This window comes from Alligator sinensis, unplaced genomic scaffold, assembly GCF_000455745.1.
Source record: "Alligator sinensis unplaced genomic scaffold, ASM45574v1 scaffold87_1, whole genome shotgun sequence".
Taxonomy (NCBI): Eukaryota; Metazoa; Chordata; order Crocodylia; family Alligatoridae; genus Alligator; species Alligator sinensis.
Window position 1 is genome coordinate 204,814 of NW_005841929.1, and position 14,599 is coordinate 219,412.

At 43.0% G+C, this 14,599-nt stretch overlaps 1 protein-coding gene across 6 annotated transcripts in view; it reads right to left on the bottom strand.

Annotated features, from left to right (window-relative positions):
- Positions 1-14,599, bottom strand: part of CALD1 (caldesmon 1) — a 283,619-nt gene that overhangs the window by 127,642 nt on the left and 141,378 nt on the right. For 2 of the 6 annotated variants that reach the window (XM_025198786.1, XM_006019423.3), the window contains exons 1-2: positions 9,709-9,975; positions 9,009-9,120 (exon numbers count right to left, since the gene is read on the bottom strand). In XM_025198786.1, coding sequence (XP_025054571.1) covers positions 9,009-9,079 — 71 coding nt within the window. In that variant the 5' untranslated portion in view covers positions 9,080-9,120; positions 9,709-9,975. Of the gene's footprint in view, positions 1-9,008; positions 9,121-9,708; positions 9,976-14,599 lie in introns of those variants that run through there. The other 4 variants (XM_006019421.3, XM_006019422.3, XM_025198787.1 and 1 more) reach the window with 3 other exon arrangements.

Below are 14,599 nucleotides of genomic sequence, written 5' to 3' on the forward strand. Positions count from 1 at the left end.
GAACAAAATCCCTTCAGGTGGTTTGAAGCTCGGAGAATGTAGAGGGCAGGGAATAAAGAAAGCATTCTAGTGACTCAGTTAATAGCATTACAGGAAAAGAAACTGAATTTTGACACTTGACTCTGGCCAAGGAAACAGTCCTCAACATAGAGGTTATGTTTTCCCAAGCTTAAAAAATATTGCTGTTAAATTATCGAACCAGCAAGTGTCAGAAAGTTGTACACTAAGCACTTGTAACCATATTCTGTTGAGTTTAAGTAGGTACACCAAATTCTTCTTTCTCTTACACCATTCTAGCCTAGAGAAACTCTATGGAGAAAGACCTTTTGCATAGACATATATCTGCATGTGTGTTGTTGGAAAACCTGTGCGCTAAAAAATGGCCCAAACTAAATAGGAGTGATGTTCCTTCTAATCCTTGTAATTGATACCTAACTATTCCAATGACTGCACAGAGACGGAGTCATTGCTAAGTAGCAGTGGGAAGATACTCTCTCAGCAAATATTATTTAATAACCCTAAACTTGTAAATGCTGTTTCTTCATCCTGCCCTAAAAACAGTTCATACAAGCTAGTGGATCTGGTCCCCTTTCTGCGGGCTGACTTAGTTCACAAAACAAAGTCAGAGTGAAAAGATATAAAAACCAGCCCAAGCATCCTCCCCAGAACTGCTTGGCTCCCGCGTTAAGCTTGCTGAATCACTAGACTGTCAACCCCACGTTACCTGCCTCAGTAAGAGTCCCTCTACACATACAGGTAAAGGTGTGATGGGATCTAATGTGCGATCCACACAATCACATCTCCCACCATGCCACACATGCATGGCAGGAAGCACAATTTTGTGGATCATACATTAGATCCCATCTTGCCTTATTCCCAGTTCCAAGTTCCCCCTGCACCAGCAAGAAGCAAGCTCCCCTGGCTCCCAGCCACGGGGGCACCCCAGGGGTCCCTATGGAAGACAGACCGCAGTTGCTGCAATACGCCAGCCGTGGGGAACCCCACACACTCCCATGGCTGGGAGCCCACAGCTGCTGTGATATCTGTGCTCTGCGGGGGCTTTATTCACCCCCACAGCTGGGAGACCACAGCTGCTGCAATCTCCCAGCCACATGGGTATATAGGGTATCCTGCAGCTGGGAGATCACAGCAGCTGTGGTCTCCCAGCTGTGGAGGTGCTTGGGGCCCCCTGCAACTGGGAGCTCCCAGGCTTGGGGGTGCACTTGGGCTCCCCCAGCTGGGAGCTCTGATCAGCTGACAGGGCTCCCAACCACAGGGGCTCCAGGCCACACGTTCAATTAATGGTGTGATAGGAAGTAGCTATAAAGTTATTTCGCATATTTTGCAGAATAACTTTGTAGCTTATTCCTCTTTTTATCACACCATTAATTGATTAAAAGTGTAACCACTTAACCACATAAGGCCTGATTAACTGGTATATCGCGCCTTAAGTGTAATGTATAGATGGTATGTCACAAAAACCTATGTAATCCTCTCTCAGGTATGCTTTACAGTTAATGCTATCAAATTAAGTTTAGTACATCACGCTGTTCATATTTAAAGACCATGTTTTTTTCAAAAGTTTACAAGTAGCCTATAGTGACAGAATTTAGTGGGAAAGAAATATAGGCACCAAGACACATGGCAAAGTTTAAAAACAGCAAGGATACATCCAAAGAAGGGAGCCTTGCAAATAGCAGCATTTGAGCTGGGATAACCCAAGGGCTCAAGTCTAAGCAAGCACCATGGCCTGAGAAGGCTGTAGCAGTAGCTGGTTCAGAAGAGTGTATGAAAACAGGACTCATGGGAGAAATTTTGGCTACTCTACTGAACAAGTATAAAAAGAGTCCCCATTCCCAGGGACTGAAACTATAACAGAGGTCATATTCCATAGAGGTATTCAATTGGGAAGGAGGTCATTTTAATACATGGATTTCTTCCTCTTTCTCTGTTTTAGAGAGAGAGAGAATAGTTATCCAGATATTTTTACCTGTAAAATTTTGAAAGCTACTACACAAAGAAATAGCAAGCAGTCTCCTTGAAGGTATTTTGACTACTCGTGTGGCAAGATCACCCATGCCTGTTTCAGCTTCATGCTCTGGATTGCCACATCTGGGTTTTCTGGTTTTAGGCCAGAAATTACAGTATTACCAATCCCAGTCATCCAAAAATCATAAATCAGCCTCCTTCCCCTAAACACTAAGGCATCTGGTTCCTTTTTATTTGCTTTCTGCATTTTGTATCATTGGTTAATCTATTTGGCTCCAAAAGTAGCAGTGTCTGAACAAACGTGTTCATATTCATATTGCTGATATTTGTCAGTATTGTGTAGATGAGAACCAGGAAGTGAAAGTAATATGAGAAGCAACGATTTTTGTGGGTGGTATCTTTTATTGGACCATCATGGCTACAACATCACTTCAATACTACCAAAACATAGAACTGAAAGTAACACATCTAGCTTAGTCTGTGAAATGAAGTGAAATACAATAAGGATAAAACAGATTCAAAAAGCAGGAAAACAAAGCTTTCCATTTTATTTACCACGTCAAAATTATTTGACTTGGTACATTTCCAGTGAGTTTGGTAATTTCTTTCTAGTCCCTTGGAACAGTGGTTTTCAACCTTTTTTTCATTTGCGGACCCCTGAAAATTTTCTTATGGAGGTGCAGACCTCGTTGGAAATTTCAAATGGAGATGCTGCCTGCTTTGAATTTTAAGTGTGGGTATTCACACACATTTGATTGCTCATCTTTTACAAACCCCTTAGATACAGTCTGCAGATCCCCAGGGGTTCATGGATCACAGGTTGAAAAGCACTGTTTTAGAAGATCGCTAGCCTCTTCAAGAAAGAGCATCATCCACTAGGTAAAGTCCACATGGTCCTGTGACAAGGATCCTTTCAGTGCCTTGCTCTGTAAAGATGAATACATCACTTCACTCTCCTGTGGCTCAGTTTCCCTGTTTGTAAAACAGGAAAAGTGTCACCTCTCCATTCCTGTAAAATGCTCTAAGATCCACAGATAAGAAGCTCTATGTTGAATACGTGCTAAGTTACTAAGTTCTGTAGTAGACTAGCCTGATTGGAAGTGGCTGCTTAAGAGAGTTCAAGGAGACAAATCCTCTAACTGATGCTAGGCAGAAAGTAGAGAAGTGTGGCAAATTAGAGACTAACTGGTTCAGAGAGGCACAGGGGTTAGAGAGGGTCCAGAGGCAGCTGACAAAAATGATAAAGGCCTTGGAAAGCAAGTCACACAAGGAGATGCTGAAGGATATAGGCAAGTTCAGGTTGCAGAAAATGTGCTTAAGAGGGGACGTGACAGCAGTATTCAAATAACTGCCATAAAGAAGAGAGACATATCCTGTCTTGCTGCAGAGAGTAGGATGTGGACCAATGGCTTGAAGTTGCAGCAAAGTAGATTTAGATGAGACTTCAGGAAAAATTTCTTCACTGTTAGAACAGTAAGGCAGTGGAATAGACTGTCTAGAGAAACTGTGGACTCTCCGTAATTGGAAGTGTCCAAGAAGAGGCTGGAAAAGCATTGGCCGGGGATGATCTAGGTATGTCTATATTCTACTATGGGTATTTCCCATTCTTCTGGACAGAATGACTGAGGTGGGTCAGTACTCCTGCTGGGATGAAAACCCAGACATTCTTGGCCAAAGGGTCTTGTCCCCCTGCTCAGGGTCAGACCAATCACCATATTTGGGGTCAGGAAGGAATTGTACCCAGTGGATTAGATTGGTACAGACTATGCAAGGGGCGGGGGTTGTCTTCCTCTATAGCATGGGACATAGACCTCTTCCTTGGATCTCTTGAGCATATTTTAACAACCTTTGCAGCAGTAAGATTTTGGCTGCCATGGCCCCCTGCTTTACTTGTTGCAGATTACGGTGTTATGCCTTATGGCTGTGCCAGAGTTGCCTGTGTAGTTTTACTAATAGGTTAGACAATGGATTTGCACAGAGTGGCTTAGATAGGGACAATCCTGCCTTAGTTATAAAGTTGGACTAAATGACCCCTGGAGGTCCCTTCCAGTCCTACTTTTCTATGATTTCTATGTATTTTCATATGCAACAACCTACTTTGTTATATACAATGAGCTGATGCTGAAATCAAAGGAGTTACTCTATTGTCAATGGCCTCAATACTTCCTACAACAAAAATACTATAGCTGCAAGTCAGGACATGGGTACTTTGACAGAAACCTTGTCCTGGAACTTGCCACACCCTGTATGACTCTAGTGTGAGTTATTATATTGTTATTTCCACCAGCATCAAAGTCTCAAAACATTTTTGAAAGAGAATGTCTCACTTTCTGACAGGAGGTACCTAATACCCAAAGCAGTACTCTGCATTTTGAAGGTGACTTGGTTTCAAGGGGGCTTTTCAAAAGTGTTAATTGGGTAAGCTCCTCAGTTGTCTTAAATCTATGTACATGCAGAGACAACGAAGAGATTCCAAGTTAATCAGCTAAAGATTTATCCCCCTCCCCTTCGCTTTTTGTTTGTTTGTTTGTTAGTATATAATTTGTAGCTTTATTGGCCCACTGCACTTCAGATATGTGTGTGGAGGGTTTTCCTGCCACATATTTCTGTAACCCATTTTTGTACCAACACCTATTGAGGCACAACATGTGCCCTGTGTCTGGAAAGGTGGAGAGTTCATTCGAGGCTGCCACTGCCACTGTCACACAAATCATCCATCTTGGATAGATCAGTTAGGACTCCAAACAAAACCCAATGAAATCAACAGAAAGATTCTCACTAACTTCAACAGGCTATGGATTAGGACCTTGGACCTTATCTTATCATCAGCCTGTCCCATGAACATTTAAATGCAGGATACAGCTTCCATTCTGTTGCATATGGTGTCACTGGCTAGCGTGCACCTGTTGGCTCTGATTATCTGTGACAACCACACTTCTAAAACAGCAGCAGAATGAAACAATAAAGTCAGAAGTGACTGCAAAAGAGAAGTGCTTGGTTTTAGTGTATTTTAAGCTCACTTCACACTGATGCAAAGGACTGCACAATATACAGGCCAATGGAGAATCACTCTCCTAGTGTTTGAAGAGGAAAGCCAGCTTCCCGATGTCACTCCTAAGTATATTCATCCTGTCAGGGTTACATGCAGCAACTAAGTCACTGCAGGCCTGGCCATCTCCTTGCCCTGTCATGAGACATGGTTGCCTCTATCCTCTTCAACCCTGAAAAGCAGCTGGACTGAGTTTGCTCCATATGGTATTCTGAAAATTAACCACATGCTCAGGGAACACACACATATGGCTTTTTCATGTTGTTAAAAGGATAGCACAGAGTTACTTACATAGGATGAACAATATGGGCTGAAATGGGGTATAGATACCCTTATCTCTGAGTCACTGGTTCATAGCAATAAACTGCGGTATATCATTGTACGAGATAACAACTGTACGGTTGGCAAGTATGAAATCACTTGGTTTCAGTCCAGTTTGTAGTATCCTTCTGTACAGGTGTCTTTATCACAAGTGTATACTTACCCTCAGTTGACACTTCTAATAGATAAACTAAATGTTCATAGGGACAGAGGAACTGCCAGCTTTAATGGTTCATCTATTCCTCTGTCCTGTCTTTGACAGTTGCCAACACAGGAGACTTCAGAGGAAGGTACAAGAAACTCTACAGGATGCATTCAGTGGCCCTACAATCTCAAACCTAGAGGCAGTTGCTTTAGAACAGGGCTCAGGTCCATTGACAGGACACTGCTAAAATTACCCAGCAGGGTCAATTTCCTACCATAAAAGTAGTCATTTAGTCCCCAATGCCATCACAATGCTAACGTCACTTAATAAAAATGAAGATTTTTTTTCCAAGATAAGGCAATAATAAATAAAAAAAAACACTGTTATAGTTACATATACAAGGACCTTTGTGGTATGATTCTAAAGTAGAAGGGAGTCACAAGACTTTAAAAAATTATTCCCAGGAAGGGACTAATATGAATACTTAACCACTTATTCACTAATGATTGTGCCAACGCTGCAGCCCTCAGTCAGGATTTTAATGGGACTAAGTAACAGAGTTGGCAGCTCTTAACACAATTCGCTCTTGATTCTCACAACATTAGGACCTTCTCTGGAAACCCTGGTTGCACACTGTCATGAGAATCTCAGCTTCGGGCCGAATCTCAGTTTTTAGGCTTTGTGGTTGCAGAAAAGATTTTGACAATGTAACCCCTAAAGCCTAAAAAATGGAAAGCAAACAAGAACCCAAGACATATTATTTTTAAGATCTTAAGGTTTTGAGAGCAGCCTTATAATTTTTAAGGGGCTTGACTCATGATTTTCAACTTGAGGTTGGCAATACCATAGAGAGTGCTGCAAGATTTTGCATGCTCCAGCTTATTGCTACAAGTGCTCATTTGTGTGGGAAAAGATATGCAGTGATTCTGCAGTAATTTGGCAGTAAAAATTATTGAAGCTCCTGAAAGGGGTATGGTACATGGAAATGAGCCTCATTACTCCAAGACATGCTTTCATGGATCTTATTTACCTCATTCAAAGAGGCTACCACAGTAATACCAACAAAAATTCCTACAAGGGGGCAAGTAAATTGTTCAAGGGCAAAAGCATTCCTTTGAAGGAGGAGGCATCATAGAGCGAGGTGTCATTTCACTGATGCAACAACCTCTATTCATGACAAGTAAATACCTATTCCCCTTGGATGGCAGATCTATCCTCCAGGAATGTCCCAGTTAGGGTGTATAGTCCCTGTAATGGATGTATATTCCCTGACAAATGGTCACTGGGCTTGTCCCCATGAAGTTAGCATCCATTATGCATGAACACAGACTGCAAAGGCTACTACAGTGAACCATCTTTCTTTAAAAGGTTGGGTTTCTTCAGAGCAGCTACCTGCCAGCTCCTGATTTCTGATGCCCCAACACAGGTTCCAGCTGATTTCTGCATTGACATAGTCAAGCTGCATCCATGATGTCCAGGCAACTCCATATTGACAACCCCAGTATGGGTGGGAGTTTTCCTAATAATATTTAGAATGTCTTCTTATGGAAATTCGCATTCTAGTTTTCCTTAGTAGAGGAAGTGCCTCTCAAACTACACTACCCACGATCCTTTACTAGAATACAGGGTTGGAGAGTAGATTATTAGCAGCAATGTCCATCTTTCCTTTCAAATAAAAAGAAGATAAATACCACATGTGCTCATTATACCAGGCTGTTAAAAACTGGTAAAATGGTTGCACATGGAATAAATGGATGCTCACCAGAACTGGGAACTGCTTCACCATGTGAGAAATCTGAATATTCTGAGGCTTCAGATAACAGCAGTTCTCTTCCAATCAGCAAGTGTGACTGGTACTTAAATCAACATCAGCAACTGCAACAAACACACCATTTTAATCTAATTTCTTTCTAAATTAACTATGTGGTGAGAAGTACCAGCTGCATAGTCTGGAGACAAAAAGTCCTCTACTTAGTCAAACAGTCCAGCATTGGCATCAGCTATGCGAGATTCTTTTACACCATTCAACCAAAATTAAGTAAGGCAGGCCTAAGGGGGATATGGGGTGACCAGGTAGTCATTCTCCATGGTTGCATTCAATCCTTGGCCTCCTTGTTGAGACTGATAAAAAGGCTGGCAATTGCAGTGCCAACTTTTGCAATTTCATTCCAGGTTGTCCACACTGGATTTAATTATCTGCACATGGCTTTGCAACTTTTCAGAACTGTTTTCTACACTGATGTCAGACAGATATACTATTCTGAAGTAGAGCAGTTTGCTATTAGAACAACAATAAATAAAGGCATCTAGCAGGTCTAATCTATTTGGGTTCTTCTCCTAGATACTCGCAGTTTAAAAGAAATACATAGGCAAAACTATATTTAAAAATAAGATAAAAATAGATATAGAAAATAAAGACCCTATATTACGTCCCCTGATTTTTTTTCATATATTTCATTTTGAAAAGAAGTACATTTCCCCCTGCATGGTCTGAAACCCAAACACTGCAGCATTTTTCCCAATACGTGAGAAACTGAGTATGAAAATGACTAGAAACAAAAGTAAAATTGACCCTGATGTTTTCAGTATACAAGCCAAAATAAATGGGGGGGGGGGGGGGGGAAAGAAAGAGAGCTTAGTGAGGAGTAAATTATATTTTTTCGTTACTGCAGTTCTTATCAATTGAAATAATCTGAATAATGAAGAAGGATTTTTCTTTTTTTAATAAAATGGGTCGGATGCCCTCCTTGCAGTGTAAATCAGGAGAAACTCTCAAATCAATATAATTTCACTGGTCTAAAACAGCAGAGGAGGTATAGCAATCTCAGACCCAATACATTAAAGCTGTTCCTTAATAAAATCTTGTCACCATGCCCAAGCTAACAATACTAACTTTTAGGATCAAACTTCTGTTCTTATTTGCATGGATTTTAATTTGGTGTGGCGCTTGTAATTTACACAAAAGGGATGCAAACCAATTATAAACATAATTTGCAAGGAAGCGTAAGTATTTTGGCCCACAATTTGCTGATCTGCCATAATGAGTAATCCAAGTGTTTCCACGTACATTTGAAACCCCCTAGTTTGGGCTCTATTCTGAAACACTGGCACATTTACTCCAACATGATAGCAAACAGACATATGACATCTGAAAATTAACCACTTGCCCCATTCCTATCAAAACTATGAATAATTGCACCTTGCCATACTACACTTTCAGTGCTTACAGTAAGACACAATAGTTAAAGCCTAGCCTTTTCCAAAAAACCTAAGGGAGTAAGGTACTCAGCTTCCACTCACTTTTACCCTCCCTCATAGAAACAGGATCTATTGCCATTTTTTCCCCAAACTTGCCATTTGCGAGGTCTCTTCAGTAAACATTGTCCCACTCTTAGATATTTAGACATAAGAATCTTCCAGCCACTGCTAATAATTTTTTTTAAACGATCAACCCCCCCCCCCCCCCCCCCCCCCCCCCCCCATTTTTGCAGTGCAACACCTTACCTCTCTGCTTCAAGGCGCATTTCCTCACGCTTTTGCCTCCTGAGTTCCCTGCGGCGTTCAAAGTCATCCATGGTGCCTGCTCAAACTCTCGAAGCTCCGAAAAGATCCAAATCTAAAAGGAGGAGAGTGGACAAATTACACAGAATACAATGGATGCATTTACCCAACTGAGCTAAATCAGTTTTGTTTTGCTTTTTAAACTCCACTGCAACTATTTTCTTTTTCTATCAAGACATGTAACTTCCACAGTATTGCTGAGATAAACAAGATTAATGAAATGCCTAGTAGGATAAACACAGCCCATTCCTGAGTTTAGTTTCCTACTTAAAATTAAATCAACATACATTAAACTAAGTACTGTATATATCTGCTAGCCGCAGTCTAGCTGTTCGTAACGTCACAGGTCTTTTCCTGCAAACAATAGCAAGAATTCAGCAAGATTGTAACTCTCTTTTTTTACTTCAAATTTTACTGGAAACAGTAAAATGCTACACAACAGATTTCTTGTTTTCCCTATCTGCACAGATAAAAAGACGTTCTGGAAAGGTTAACCCTAAAAAAAGAGAAAGATAGCAAGAAAAGAAGCCAGAGCTTTTAAATACCACCCAGAAGGATCCAAGTTACGTATAAATCCTATTTAAGGAACCAAACATAGTGATATTTTCTGTAGTTTAATCCATGTATTTTAACCATGCCATACCTTTTTTGATGATTTAGTCCATGAAATATTTCCCCTTTATACTTCTTCATATACAAAGCCTTTTCAGCCTTGGTTTATATCCCATCAAGCCGAGTATTACAGAATTCCCCTGCAGCCCCCAAACCAAAAATGACTACCAGAAAAGGGAAAGCTGTTCTCTTTTTGTCCCTGGTTTGTTTACAGAGCTGTCAGTGGTTAGTTAAACTCTGCCTGGAATCTGGCATTTAAGGCCTGCTCTAAGATTGCTTCCTGTGTAGAGCTGGAGGCCTCAACTTCCTCTGGAAATCTAGCCTAGACGCTGCACTCAGAGGGTTTTTTTTCCCCTAAAAACATTTTCCAGCCCTTTAGTACGAGACCAGCCCTTTGCACTGCAAAAAAAAACGTCAGATGCAGTCCAAAATTGAAGCATGTCTCTTAAATACTTGCAATTTAAAGGAGACAAGGCAAGATGCATTCATTGGGTATTTGATGTCTTTTTTAAATAATCTGTCTGTTTTAAGATTTTAATTTCTGACCATCAGTACAGTGTCTGAGCATGTTCCACTTAAAATCAATAGCAGTAATGAACTTCTTAGCAGCTTTTGACCGAACTATCTGCTCTGTTTCAGGGTAGGGGTTGTTCTCTGTTTGCTTCAGGGGGGTTAAAATGAAATGTGCTTGTGATGAGTTTGATAGTACTTGTAAACATTTCATATCTTTTAAATAAAATTTATAGAAAAACAAAACACACAGCAATATTACCAGAAAATTATAACAAGACATTTTTCACATTTTTATTTATCAGTAGAGAGAAGTAGTTAGCCATATTAGTCTGAAGTCAGGCAGAAGGCAGGGTGATGCACCTTATAGACTAACTGAATCAGAGATGTCCAAGCTTTCATGAGCAAGACTTTGCCTCAGCAGATGCTAACTGATGAAGATGCTAGCTGGCGCATATGATTAAATAATCTTGCTCATGAAAGTTTGTATGTCCCTGATTCACTTAGCCTACAAGGTGCATCTCGACCCCGTTAGCCATTCAAAAGCCTTGAAACAAAATCTGCCTCTTTTCCAGACTAGCAGAGCAGCCTGACAGAGCTCAGTGCAGCCCCTGGTGTCTTGACTGGTAGCAGTGTAATTCCCTTAGCATTGGAATCTGCACAGTTCGTAGAATCATAGAAAATTAGGGTTGGAAGGAACCTCAGAAGGCCATCTACTCCAACCCCATGCTCAAAGCAGGACCAGCCCCAACTATATCCTTCCAGCCAAGACTTTGTCTACCCGGGCCTTAAAAACCTCTAAGGATGGAAATTCCACCACCTCTCTGGGTAACCTGTTCCACTGCTTTACTACTCTCTAAGTGAGAAAGTTTTTCCTAATACCTAAACTAAACCTCCCTTGCTGCAACTTAATGCAATTGCACCTTGTTCTGTCATGTACCACTCCTGAAAACAGTCTAGCTCCATCCTTTTTGGAACCCCGCTTCAGGTAGTTGAAAGCTGGTATTTAAATCCCCCCTCAGTCTTCTCTTCTCCAGACTAAATAAATCCAGTTCCCTCAGCCTCTCTTCGTAAGTCATGTGCCCCAGCCCCCTAACCATTACTGTTGCCCTCTGCTGGCCTCTCTCCAATTTGTCCACATCTTTTTTGTATTGGGGTGGGGGTGGGGAGGGAGGGTGCAAAACTGAACACTGTGCTCCAGATGTGGCCTCACCACTGCCAAAAATAGAGGAATAATCACTTCCCTCAATCTTCTGGCAATGCTCCTACTAATGCAGCCCAGTATGCCATTAGCTTTCTTCGCAACAAGGACACACTGTTGGCTCATATTCAGCTTATTGTCCACTATAACCCCCAGGTCCTTTTCTGCAGAAATGCTGCTTAGCCAGTTGGCCCTCAGCCTGTACCAGTGCATGGGATTGTTCTGTCCTAAGTGCAGGACCCGGACAACTATAGGCCCGTCAGTCTTACCTCAATCCTGGGGAAACTCTTTGAGAAGATAATCAAGGAGCACATCTGTGATGGGCTGGCATTGGGGATGATGCTCAAGGGCAACCAGCACGGTTTCATTAGGGGCAGGTCATGTCAGACCAACCTGATTGCCTTTTACGATCAGGTCACAAAAGCATTGGATGCAGGTGTTGCCGTCGATGTAGTCTTTATGGACTTCAGCAAGGCCTTTGACACTGTCTCCCACCCCATCCTCATTAAAAAACTAGGCGAGTGTGGCATTGATGCCTACACAGTCAGATGGATTGCAAATTGGCTGAAGGGTCGTACTTCGAGAGTGGTGGTGGATGGATCATATTTGACCTGGGGGGAAGTGGGCAGCGGAGTCCCCCAGGGCTCGGTCCTTGGGCCCACACTGTTCAATTTCTTTATCAGCGATTTGGACAACGGGGTGAAAAGCAACCTGTTTAAATTTGCTGATGATACCAAAATTTGGGGTGAGGTGGGCACGCTAGCAGGGAGAGAAAGACTGCAGCAAGACCTGGATAGGTTGCAGGGGTGGGCTAACAAAAACAGGATGCATTTCAATACTAACAAGCGCAGGGTGCTGCACTTGGGCAGTAGTAACCAGCAGTACACTTATAAGATGGGAAACTCCCTTCTCGAGAGCACGGAGGCTGAAAGGGATCTTGGAGTCATTATTGACTCGGGCAACAGCTGGAGTACTGTGTCCTGTTCTGGGCGCCCCACTTCAAGAGGGATGTGGAAAACATCGAGAGGGTCCAGAGGAGGGCCACCCGCATGATCCGGGGACAACAGGGCAGACCCTACAGTGAGAGACTGCGGGACCTGAACCTATTCAGCCTCCACAAGAGAAGGCTGAGGGGGGACCTGGTGACCATCTATAAACTCACTAGGGGGGACCAGAAAGGTTTGGGGGAGACCTTGTTTCCCCTAGCACCCCCCGGGATAACAAGGAATAACGGCCACAAGTTGTTGGAGAGTAGGTTTAGATTAGATATCCGTAAGAACTACTTCACAGTTTGGGCGGCTAGGATCTGGAACCAACTTCCAAGGGAAGTGGTGCTGGCTCTGTGCGCCCCATTTCAGGAGGCCCAGTTCTGTGCGCCCCAGTTCTGTGCGCCCCATTTCAGGAGGGATGTGGACAACATGGAGAGGGTCCAGAGGAGGGCCACCCGCATGATCCGGGGACAACAGGGCAGCCCCTACAGTCAGAGACTGCGGGACCTGAACCTATTCAGCCTCCACAAGAGAAGGCTGAGGGGGGACCTGGTGACCGTCTATAAACTCACTAGGGGGAACCAGAAGGGTTTGGGGGAGACGCTGTTTCCCCTAGCCCCCGCTGGCATAACAAGGAGTAATGGGCACAAGTTGATGGAGAGGAGGTACAGATTGGACATCCGAAAAAACTACTTCACAGTTAGGGCGGCTAGGAGCTGGAACCAACTTCCAAGGGAGGTGGTGCTGGCCCCTACCCTGGGGATCTTTAAGAAGAGGCTGGATACTTACCTGGCTGGACTCATTTGAGTCCCGTTTTTGTTTTTAGGGTGAGTGGTTTTGTTTGTGTTTTTGGGTTGTTCTCCCGCCCTGGCGGGGGGTCGGGCTAGAAGATCTATTAGGTCCCTTCCGACCCTAAAACTATGAAACTATATAATGTGTAATATGCCACTGACTTGTGTAAACACCAACACCATTAAAGCAGTGCAAAAGCATTTAACATGCTTTAAAGTGTTGTGCACACATGCCCCCCATTTTGTCTACACACACCCATAGAAAATTGTGTCCCTTACCTGCATGTCCCTTATCTGGGTAGTTGAGTAACTGTTGCTGAAAGGTTTGTGCTCACCATGACCTATATGGAAGTCTAAGGTGAAGGCACTTCCAGCTCAGGAATCAGAAGAGGAAAAGAGGTTTCAAACTGAAGATACCCATCCATCCATTCATCCAAGGATAAGCACTTATGATGTCCAGATCCTTTTAGTGGGTTCTGCCTGGGCCTATTAACCACTGGGTTCTTTAAAGCTGAAATCCTTAGGGTGATAACAAGTCAGGAAGAGTCACAGGATCTACTAGATCTGGGAAGAACAAAGATCTAAAAGAGCTGGGTTGCTTCTACACCAAAAGAGAAGCAGTGCCTCAGCAGCAAAGTAGCAGTGCTCCCCAGCAACTGGCAAGGAGCAGCACTCCAGCTGTGAGGTGCAATGATGGAGCAGTGCCCCAGCAGTGGTGAGGCAAGGGAAACTTTAGGCTATCAATTACATTGGTTTTATTGGCTATACTGTCCACTCTCTGTGGGGCTGAGAGAGAACTCTGACCAAATTGACATGCTAAACTGTTAATAGTGGGGTGAAGTGGGCTACTGAGCATTTAAACATTTCTAAATCTGAGTCTAATCCTCCAATCTGTCAAGCTCTCTATGAATCCTAGCCCTGCCCACCAGTGTATTTATTACTCCCCCCTCCACCCCGCTTGGTGTCATCTGGTGTCATCGACCCAGCTTCCAGGTCATTGATGAAGATACTGAACAAAACCAGCCCCAGGACTGGTTGCACTATGGAAAAGAGAGCTGAATCAAGAAGGACTGTATACCACAAGGCACCTGAAAGTGCTAGAGGATAAGTACAAGATGGTAAAACCCTGAGATAAATCAACTAGCAGGATTGAAGTCCTGGACTTCAAAAATGCTGACTTAAACAGGCTCAAGGCATTAGTAGGAGAGTCAATGCGAGACCAGCGACGGAAGGCAAATGGGGTGCATGAAGAGTGGTTGTTCCTCAAGGACACAATCCTTGAAGCACAAAACAAAACTTTTCCCATGAAGAAGAAAGGTAGCAGAAGGGCTGGCAAGCCCTCCTGGCTCAATAGAGATATTGCGGTCCTCTTGAAAAAGAAAAAAGAGGCATGCACACAGTGGAAGTTAGGAGGACTACACAACAATGGCC